Consider the following 11,677-nt stretch of genomic DNA (forward strand, 5'->3'; position numbering starts at 1 on the left):
TTAAAGGCAATAGTTAAAAGAAGTGAGAGGAATGCAGATATTTCAATGGCCAAGGAAGGTGGGGAGTTTCATGGGAAGGATGGTTTACAGTATAGAAAAGCCAAAAAGAATGAACTGGGAGAAAGAAACCCTGGGGCTTAGAAGTGGTGACTGATGATTTTTAAAGTTTTTGTGAAAATAATGAGATGGAAGCCAGATTTCAGGGAGGTGGAAGAAAACAGATAGTAAGGATTTGGGGAACCAGTCCAACTATTAATAGATACTTATTAAGCACTTAAAATGATCATGACACTGTGCCTGTTTTGTTGTGAACATATTATCACTGCCCTCTAAGACAATCAATTCAAGTTGAGAAATAAGGAATCCATGAAAACATTCATTGTAGGAAATTCAGAAGACATTATAATATGGACCATAGTTAACTGACTAAACATTTAATGTGAGTATGCTTGTTCCAAGTTAAAAGAGGATGGCTTTATTTGGAATTTTTGTCTGTTCCTGTTTCTCTGAGCCTAGCCATTCTTTTTTGTTTAAGGATTTCTAACTTTCCATGAGTTAGGAAGCAGAGAATCAAGATTATTTCATTCAGTAAACATCAGAATGCTCCTGCATATAGTCTAGAGAAGTAGCCTGTGAAGCCTGCAAGCCAGAACTCTGTGAGGTAGGCTCTTCTGGTCTACCTTTGACTACTTCTACTGAGTGGGTTATTTCAGTAGTAAGAGTTAGGGGGCTTGTGAGGCCCAGGTTCAGTCCTGGTGAGTTAGGACTTCTGTACTAATGAATAGAATTGTAAAAGGTCCTATAAGATTCTAGCTGAAAGTAGAATGGATAGATTCTTCAGTTCAAGATTTTGAAGCCATTTTGTGTGGAAGGACTGGAGCTCATCATGGTGTTTTTGTTTTCTTCCCACTGAGACTGGTAGAAATGTCATGCCTTCATTTTCCTCAGTTACTATCTTAATTAATAAGCTGTCAACTAATGAAGAAGTCTCAGTTTTATAGTTTACAATGAGGGTGAATTAATGATTGGCAACGGAGGCAAAGTGTGTCAGTGTGGGCAGTCAGGAAAAAAGTTGTAGAAAGTATAAAACTCATTGTCACTGGGAAAAGCTTAGAACTCAGTGTTCACTGCTTATATTCTTCCTCTAGGACCCATTGTTACCCAGAGCATCACTATTTGCTTTTCTTCTTCCAGGACTCATCAGCAATGGGAAAGGGTAAAAGTTCAGGGCCCAGCATTTCAGTATCCACCTCCTCCTTCAGGACCCATTGTGGCTGGGAAAGGATGAATGTTTGCTTTTGGTAGAGATGCTGGGGAAGCCCAGGAAGGGATGAAAGTTTTCTTTCTTTCCCTGGGGCCCATTGTTATTGGGAAAGGATTTACTGGGAGAGGATTAATGATTACCTTCCTCCTCCATCTTCCTCTGGGTCAGACAGTTTTGGGGGGTTTGGTTGTCATTTCCCTGTCCTGGGGGTTGTCATTTTTCATATCCTTTAGAAGGAGAAATACTTTTTTCCTTTTCCCTATTAGTCATTAAGGCTAAAATTTGTTAAGCTGATCATAAAACATGAATGTAGGCCCAGAACAAACTAGTGAGAAGAACAGAGGGCACCTTCATGAGGCTCGCACAGACATTATTATGTTAATTGCACATATGTTAATTTGGAATGTTCAAATTTAAAGGAGAAAATAAAAAATTGAAATCTGAAATCCTGCCACTTGATAAAATTGGTCTCAACTGTCTTTACATGTGATACAGTGCTTTCTTAAAGAACTGATCATACAGTTATTCTTGAGCTTCATATTATTTTTGCAAATATTTGTTTAGAGCCACACAATCAAGTTGAGACTCAAACCAGGTTTTTTGAACTGTGGAGCTTGAGCATTATGTTTCAGAAATTGCACAGAAGGGCTGGAGTGTGGCTTAATGGTAGAGCACTTGCTTAGCTTATATAAGGTTCTGAGTTTGATCCTGAGCAACACACACAGAGAATACTATTAGAAATCACATTAGTCTTGGTTATAATGCTGCCATTTACTAGGATTAGGGAATCGAGGCAGTGAGTTATACTGAAAGATCACTGGACTAAAGGCTAAGACATTTGGGGTTTTATCCCCAGTATTGACATTAACTCATTGTGGGACTTGGGTAATCCCTTTTCTTCCCTGATCTATTCTTGGCCTTAGATTTCCCATTTTTAAGATAAAAATGTTGAGCTAACATTAGTTCTTGGTCATGCAGTTCTAGGATCCAGACAGATCATAGTGATGTTTCTGCCCATTACCTCAGAGTATTTACTGCTAAATGGCTGGATTGTCTGATATTTTCTAAGCAGAGTACAGTCTGTGACTTCTGACCAAGAGAAACGATTGCTGCATCAGCTCCGAGAAATTACCAGGGTCATGAAAGAAGGAAAGTTTATTGACAGACCCACCCCAGAGAAAGAAGCTGAGGAAGCCCCTTACATGGAGGACTGGGAAGGTAAGGAGTCTCTTTTCATTTCTTCATTAGTTGTCAACCCAGAAAAGAGAGCTTACAATTTTTCAAAAAATTCAATTCTATTATTGAGGTATAATATAATAATTTAATTTAAAATATACAGTTGGATGAGTTTTGACAAGTGTATATAGTTGTGTAATCATACCACAAAGTTTTGGTATAGTGCTGTGACCTGTACAGCATAAACAAAGGATCTGTAGTAGGGGTGACAGGAGATTAAGAAAAACATGGAGACAAAGAAAAAGAGAGATACTTTTAAGCAAAGCTGGGGCCAAGTGGGATGGTGCCCTCTGATGGAAGAATAGTAACCCAGAACTAGCTCCGCAAGTTTATCATATAGGGTCTAATAATCAGGGAGTTTAACTATAGTGGTATTGTAAATTGTTCAAGGCTTGTGAGTTATCAGGAGGCTTCTTTGTGTACTAAAAAGTTACAGAGCTAGAAACATTTTTGTGGCTATCTACATTTTTGTGGTACCCAGAAAACCCATTGTACTGGAATGTCTAATAACTATCACTAGCATTAAAGCCAGGTATCAAGGCTGTTTGCATCCTTGCCTTTTGGCAAGGAATGTTTCCCAGGCTTGGCTTTTGCCTATACCACAGGATCATCCAATAACTGAGCTCATCTGCTCTCCCCAGAATAGGACATTTCCATCACCGTAGAAAGTTCCCTTCTACCTCTGGCAAAAACTGAACTACTTTCTGTTCCTGTTGTTTTGCTTGTATAATATAAATGGATCTTACTGTTTATGCTTTTTGGCTTCTGGCTTCTCTGATTTAACCAATGATTTTTAGATTCATATGTGTTGTTGAATGTATCTGTAATTCTTTATTTTTTATTGCTTAATATTATTCTGTTATGTGAACATACCATAATTTGTTCATCCCTTCTCCAATTGAGGAAAACTTGGGTTGTTTTTAGCTTTCAACTATTATAAGTAAGTTGCTACAAAATTTTATATGCAAGATTTTGTTTGGCCATAAATTGGTATTTCTTTGAAATATATACTTAGGAGTAACATTTCTAAGGTTTGTGGTAAGTGTATGTTTAACTTCATTAGAGCTGTCAACTTGCTTTCCAAAGTGGTTCTAACATTTTCCCTTTTCACCAGCAATGTATGAAAATTCATTTACTCCACATCTTTGCTAACTTGTGGTATTATCAGTCTTTTTAATTTTAGCCACTCTAGTGAGTATATAGTGGTATCTCAATTGTGAATTTAATTTGCATCTCTCCATTGACTAATGATGATGAACATTTTTTCATGTGCTTATTTGCCATTTGTATGTCTTTGATGAGGTGTTCATTCCAGTTGTTGGCCATTTTTAAAATTATGTTCTTATTGACATTATGTTCTTACTGAGTTGCAAAAATTCTGTGTATGTCCCTGAATAAAATCCTTTATCAGTTACATATTTTGCAAATATTTTCTCCTAATCCATGGCTTGCCTTTTTATTTTCTTAACATTTTTAAAAGAGGAGAAGTCTTTCTTAACACCCCCCAAAAATAATCCAACCAGTAAATAGACAAAGGAATTGAATAGGCACTTCACAGAAGAAGAAATACAAATGGTCAACAAATGTATGAAAAAATTCAATTCTATTATTGAGATATAATATAATAATTTAATTTTAAATATACAGTTTGGATGAGTTTTGACAAGTGTATATAGTTGTGTAATCATACCACAATCTTGGTATAATGCTGCGACCTGTATAGCATAGCAATTAGAGAAATGCAAATTAAAACTACACTGATATTCCATCTCAGTCAGAATGGCAATTTTCAAGAATACAAGTAATAATAAATGTTGGTGAGGATGTGGGGGAAAAGGCACACTCTTACATTGGTGGTAGGACTGCAAATTGGTGTAGCCCCTCTGGAAAGCAGTGTGGAGATTCCTCAGAAAACTTGGAATGGAACCACCATTTGACCCAATTTTCTACTCCTCTGAATATACTCAAAAGTCTTAAAATCAGCATACTACATGATGCAGCCACATCAATATTTATAGCAGCTTAGTTCACAATAGCTAAGCATTGGAACCACCCTAGTGCCCTTCAACAGATGATTGGATAAAGAAAACGTATTATATATACACGTGGAATATTACTCAGCCATAAAGAAGAATGAAATTATTGCATTTGCAGGTAAATGAAACTAGAGACTATCATGCTAAGTAAAATAAGGCAGCCCCCCAAAACCAAAGGCCAAGAGGCTAGAGTAGTGGTTCAGTGATAGAGTGCTTGCCTGGCATGTGTGAGGCTCTGGGTTCAATCCTCAGTACCACATATACAGAATAAAAGTTTTATTGACAACTAAAAAATACACACACACACACACACACACATACACACACACTAAAGGCCAAATGTTCTCACTGATATGTGGATGCTAACACAATATCAGGTAGGAGGAAAGAATAAAAGTTCAGTAGATTAGATAAAAAGGAATGAAGGGAAGGGAGAAGGGATAGGAATAGGAAAGACAGTAGAATGACATAATTTTCCTATGTTCATATATGAATATATGGCCAGTGAAACTTCACATTATGTACAACCATAAGAATGGGATCCTAATTAGAATGTGGTACCCACATCCTCCATATATTTATAGTATCTCAAAATACACTCTTCTGTCATATATGTCTTAAAAGAACAAATTTAAAAAAATAGTTTCTGGGGACAGTAAACAGAATTTCCAAAGATCAATTATATTTGGAATAATGACATTTAAAGACATTAATTTATAGAAATTTAAAATACTTAAATAAGATATCAAGGGCTGGGGCTGTAGCTCAGTGGTGGAGTGTTTGCCTCACAAGGGTGAGGCACTGGGTTTGATCCTTAGCACCACATAAAAATAAATAAAGGTATTGTGTATCTACAAATATATATGAAATAAGATATCAGAAGTGTTTAGCATTTGTCATAAAAGCAAAACGAAACAAAAACTTTCAGGTTTTTGGCAAAAAGAAAGAAATAACTGGTTTTAATACTTGAAATAGAAAATAGGTATACAGGTTGATACTTGGTTTTGCTGATATGGAGAAGCTGGACAGTTGGGTCCAAGGAAATACTTTTTATAAATGTATTTGTTTTTAATGTATATAGATTTTTTTCTCCCTTTGTTTTTCCCTGTAAGTTATTCTTCAGAACTTCTCAATTCAGTCCAGCACATAAGGTCCATGCTAAAATGAAAACAAAGAAAAATCTAAAAAAAGAGAAGTTTTTAATTCTGATGAATCTAGTTTTTTTTTTTTTAATAATTTATATTTTTTTTTGGTGTATTCTGTTTAAGAAATCTTTGCCCAATCCAAGATTTTTCTAGCTTCTATTTTTTCTTCTAGAAATTGTATGGTTTTAGCTTTATACTTAGGCTTGTGATCTCTTTTGAGTTAATTTTTTATAAATGGTATGAAGTATCAGGACCTAGTTTTATATTTTACATATCAGTAGCAGTTACTCCAGTTTCTTTTGATACATTTAGTTACTTTGGCACATTGATTGAAAATCAGTTGACCATGTGTATATATGTCTATTTTGGAGTTTATTCTGTTCCATTGATCTCTGTCTTATCACAATGCCTCTGTTACTGTGTCTTTATACTAATTCTTGAAATCGGGTCATTACAGGTTCTTTAATTATCTTCCAAAATTATTTTGGCTATTCTAAGATTTTCACATTTTCATATGAATTTATAGTCAAAGGTAGTTGTTTTATGACAAAGTTTGATGGTATTTTGATTGATATTGCATTAAATCTTTAGATAAATTTGTAAGAATTGATATTGTAACTATATTGAATCTTCATTCCATGAACTTGTTATATCTCTCTACTTATTTAAATATTTAAAAATTTCCCTCAGCAATGTTTGAAGTTTTCAGTATATAGGTCTTTTTTTCCAATGTATAGGTCTTGCATATGCTTTATAATTTGTCTTTAAGTAGTAATATCATAAATGATATTTTTAAAATTTTAATTGCTACTAGAGCAGTAGAAATACGATTGATTTTTGTATTCTGACCTTTTATCCTGTGACCTTGCTAATGCACTTAGTTCCGATAGCTTTAAAAAATATACACAGCCACTTAAGTTCCTTAGTGTTTTCTGTGTAGATGATCAAATTGGCTATGAATTTCACCTCCTTTCTAGCCTATATGCCTTTTGTTTATTTATTTTCTTGCCTTACTGCATAGCTAAGTCTCCACAACAATGCTGAACAGAAATGGTAAAAGCAAATCTCCTTGCTTTCTGGTATCAGGAGAAAAGCACTCATATGCTCCTTAGATACTCCTTTTCAGGTTGAGGAAGCTACTTTCTGATCTTATTTTTCTGAGAGCTATTAAACATAAATTGGTATTGAATTTTTAAAAAATCAACTGAGATGATTATAGTTTTGTCAGTTAATGTGGTGAATTACATTTTTTAAAAAAAAAAAATGGTTGTGGTTCTGGGGATTGAAGTTCCCAGCCCCTGCATTGATTTTTAAATGTTAAAAGTTTTGTATTCCTGTGATAAGCCCTATTTTGATGTGATGATATAAATGGCTATTTAATAGGCAAAGATTTTTTTTTTTAATGTCTGGTTTATGAGGGCTATTTATCAGTGATTTTCTTTTCCTGTAATGTCAATGGTCTTTATTTCAAGATAATGGTGGCCTTTCAAAATGTATTGGGATATATTCTGTTTTCTGGAAGAGTTTGTGTAGAGGTACCATTATTTCTTTCATAAACATTAGGTGGAATTCTCCAATGATGCTATCTGGGCCAGGAGTTTTCTTTATGGGAAAACTCACTATGAATTGAGTATCTATAATAGAAATAGTGCTATTAAGGTTATCTAGGTTTCCTTGAATGGACTTTGATAGTTTGTACCTTTCAAGGAATTTACATATTTCATCCAGGTTATCAAATCTGTTAGGGTAAAGTTTTTTTGTAATAGTCCCTTATAATCCATTTAAAGTATGTAATATCTGTAGGGATGTGCCCTGTTCTGTTTCTTATATTGGTAATCTGTTCTTTCTCATTTCTTTTCCTAATCAGACTGGCCCAGAGGTTTATCAACTTTGTTGATCTTTTTAAAGAACTGTATTTTTATTTTATTTATGTTTCCTATTCCATTGACTTCCCTTTCCTTTCTTCTGCCTCTTGGAGTTTAATTTGCTATTCTTTTTCTGGTTTCTTAAGGTGGAAGGTTAGATCCATGATCAGTTTTTTGTTTTTTGTTTTTTTACCATTATTTCATTAGTAATCTGTTTCTGTCATCTTCTTCTGGCTTTCTAATGGTACACGTTTGCTATTTCCCCACAGGTCACATATGGTTTGTTCATTTGTTTCTGTCATTTTTACTCACGATGCTTAATTTGAATAGTTTCTCTTGTTGCATCTTCCAGCTTATTGCTCTTTCTTTCTATAGTACTCTAACATGCTGTTAATCCTATTCAATGTATTTTTAATCCTAACATTGTGTTGTTATCTCTAGAAGTTCCATTTGGGAACTTCCATTTCATATCTTTCATTTCTCTCCTCATCTATTCATATTTTCTTCTTAAACATCTGAGTCATATTTTAATAGCTGTTGTATTTTCCCAATGCTTAGTAATGTTGGATGTTTTTTAATATCTGTTGGACATTTGCATGTCTTGTGAGAATTATCTCTTCAATTTTTTTGCCCATTTTTATAGTTGGGTGATTTGTTTTCAGGCTTTTGAGTTGTTTGAGTTCCTTATGAATTTCGGAAATTAATTCCTTATCAGATGTGTGGTTTGCATATATTTTCTTCTGTTTTTAGGCTATCTTTTCACTCTGTTTACTTCATTCTTCAGAAACTTTTTTTTAAATATACTTTTTAGTTGTTGATGGACACAATATCTTTATCTCATTTATTTATCTTTATGTGGTGCTGAGGATCAAACCCAGGGCCTCACACATGCTAGGCAAGCACTCTCCTACAGAGCTACAACCCCAGCCCCTGCAGAAGCTTTTTAATTTCATATCATTGCATAGGCTTTTGGGATCATATCCAAAAATATTGCCCAGACCAGTATCATGTAACTTTTTCCCTGTTTACTCCTAGTAGTTTTATATTTTCAGGTCTTACATTTAAGACTTTGATCCATTTTGAGTTAATTTTTGCATATGATGTGAGATGAAGGTCTGATTTCACTTTTCTGCATGTGGATATATCCAATTTCTTCAGCATCATTAATTGAAGAGACTATTTATCTATTGTGTATTTTTGGCATTTTTATCAAAAATCTTTAGACCATAAATGTATGGATTTATTTCTGGTCTATTGTGTTTCATTGGTGTTTATATCTTTTTTTATATACTGTTACTATGCTGTTTTGATTACTATAGCTTTTCAGTAGTTTCTTTAATCAGGAAGCATGAGCTCCTTACCTGACTCTGGTATCCAGGTAGTGCTGGCCTTGTAAAATGAGTTTAGAAGTTTTCGCTCCTCTTCAGTTTTTTAGAAGATTTTGAGGATTGCTGTTAGTTCTACTTTAAATGTTTGGTAGATTCAGCTGTGGAGCCATTGGGTTCTGGGCTTTTGTTAAGAAATTATTTAATTAACTGATTCAATCTCCTTGTTCATTATTTGTCTGTTTAGATTTTCTATTTCTTTCTAATTCAGTCTTGGTAGTTTGTATATATCTAGCAATTTACATATATATATATATATATATGTATAAATATAGCAATATTTATATATATCTAGCAATTTACTATATCTCTTTGATGAATTCACTCTTTATCATTATATAATGACCTTCTTTGTCTTGTTATTACTTAACATCTGTTTTATATAAATATTAGCATCTGCTGTATGTCTTTTTTACATCCTTTTCTTTGAACCTGTGTGTGTTTTTTAAAGGTGAAGTGTTTTGTAGGCAGCATGTAATTGGGTCTTTTTGTTTCTTAAATATATTCAACACATTGTATGTTGGTCTGCACACTTGAAGAAACAAAGATTTATTCTAGTCTTTGTGTACTGACTTTTTCTGGACAGGCCATTTGTCATGGTCCATGGTGGGCTTGTTGATGGAGTCTTCAGGCTGACTGATCTGGTGCTGAGTCTTTGTAGTTGGGCCTAGAGCCTGGATCCACTGGCATCAGCCTATTGACTGAGTCCTTGGGGGTGGGCCTGGAACCTGGGTTTACAAGGGTAGGCCTAGAATCTTTATCTGTGGTGGTCTGGCCTGAAGCTTAAGTCCAAGTGGCTGACCTGGGGCTGGAGTTGTTCTTGAGACTGAGACTGCAGAAGGCAGGCAGGTTCTATGGTGGGCCTGGTGCTTGGTCCCTCAGGAATAAGCCTAGAGCCTGAGTCTGCAGCTTGGATTGGTGCTGCACAGTTTTGGAGCCTGAATATATGCAGGGGATAGGCCTGAAAACTGGGGCCATGAGGGCTGACCTAGAACCTGGGTCCACAGAGGTGATCCTGGGGTCTGGTGTTAAAGGGACTGGTCCAGCACTAGGGTCTGTTGGGATGGGCCTGGATCCTGGGTGTGTTGGACTATGGAGATATAGTGGCTAGCTTATTTATGGGTGGGGCTTATGGGGCCTGGCCTAGAACTGGGTAGTTGGACTGCGCTTAGAGCCTGAGTCTTCTTAAACCATAGTCAAAATTCAAAGGTAAGCTTTGTTCTAGGTGTAGGCTGAAGGAAATGACGTACAACAAATAGACTTCTCCGAAGCATTTAGTGGTTGAGACCTAACTAGCAAGTAGGCTTCCCTAGCCCTGCTGTTGACCAAGTAGGTGGTGAAGGCCTTGTGTAGCTGTTTTAGTACATTTTCTATTGCTATAACCTAATACCACAGGCTGGATAATTGATAAAGTAAGAGATTTGTTTAGCTCATGGTTTGGAAGTACAAGATGATGGTGTCAGCATCTGCTTGTCATCTGGTGAAGTCTTTTTTGCTGGATCTGACATGTTGTCAAAGGTAAAGACTGAGTAGGTTTGCCTACTCTTCTTATAAAGCCATTAATACCATCATGAAGACCCTACCTCATGACCTCATTTAATTCTAATTATTTCCCAAATGGCTTGTCTCCAAATACAATTAATATATGACTTTGGGGAGAATAAAAATTGTGGAATTTGCAGGTAAGTGGATGGAGTTGGGGAATATCATGCTAAGTGAAGTAAGCCAATCCCCCAAAACCCAAAGGCCAAATGTTTTCTCTGATAAGTGGATGCTGATCCATAGTGGGGGCAGGGGTGGGGAGCATGGGAACAATGGAGGAACTTTAGATAGGGCAGGGCAGGGGATGGAGGAGATGGGACAAGGGGGTAGGAAAGACAGTGGAATGAAATGGACATTGTTACCCTAAGTACCTGTATGAAGACACAAATGGTGTGACTCTACTTTGTGTATAACCAGAGATATGAAAAATTGCGCTCTATACGTGTACTATAAATTGAAATGCATTCTGCTATCATATAAAACAAATTAGAATAAATAAATAAAATTTTAAAAACATATGACTTTGGGGATTAAATTTCAACATGAGTTTTGGAGGGGGCAAACACCTAGACCACAGGAATTGTTAAACTAGCATTTTGTTCACACTAAGTTCATCCTGGGAATAAAGACTGCTTTGGCAAGATTCTTATACTACTGTCAGTGCTAGCAAGAATGTAATAAGATGGACAGTTTTTTTACATCACTGGTAGGATTGAATTTTTATACCACTCTTCTGGAAAGTAATTTGGCAGAGTATTAAAAGGGCTTTTAAAATGTCCGTTCTCTTTGGTCTAGTTTTCATATTTATAGAAGTCTGTCTTAAAGAATCAGGAAAGTGAACATGAATTTATATTCAGAGCTCTTAACTGCTATGTTACTTATAATAGGGGAAAGTTGGAAAGAATCTGAATGTCTAACATAAGAAGAATGGTAAATCGTGTCAGTTGTATAGCTACATGATGAAATATTTTGCAGCAAACTTTCAAATGCCTAATGACGCTGGAAAATGTTCATGAAACAAGGTTGAATGAAAAATCAACATTTTATATGCAGTATGATCCTTTATTTAAAAAAGAAAAAAAATATATAAACATTTATATATGGTAAAAAGACCAGAGGTAAATACAACAAATTATCATCAGTGGTGGGATTATGGGTGATTTGTTTTTCTTTTTTAAACATGTCTGTATTGTTTCAGATTTTC

At 35.2% G+C, this 11,677-nt stretch overlaps 1 protein-coding gene across 5 annotated transcripts in view; it reads left to right on the forward strand.

Moving 5' to 3' along the window:
- The window catches only part of Ric3 (RIC3 acetylcholine receptor chaperone), a 37,357-nt gene that overhangs the window by 20,831 nt on the left and 4,849 nt on the right, over positions 1–11,677 (forward strand). For 3 of the 5 annotated variants that reach the window (XM_046438070.2, XM_046438072.2, XM_046438073.2), the window contains one exon: positions 2,334–2,482. In XM_046438070.2, the coding sequence (XP_046294026.1) occupies positions 2,334–2,482 (149 nt within the window). The remainder of the gene's footprint in view (positions 1–2,333; positions 2,483–11,677) is intronic. The other 2 variants (XM_046438071.2, XM_046438074.2) reach the window with 1 other exon arrangement.

Source organism: Marmota monax, unplaced genomic scaffold (assembly GCF_021218885.2).
Source record: "Marmota monax isolate L192 unplaced genomic scaffold, Marmota_monax_Labrador192_F-V1.1 WCK01_AAM20220418_F8-fsc00061, whole genome shotgun sequence".
Taxonomy (NCBI): Eukaryota; Metazoa; Chordata; class Mammalia; order Rodentia; family Sciuridae; genus Marmota; species Marmota monax.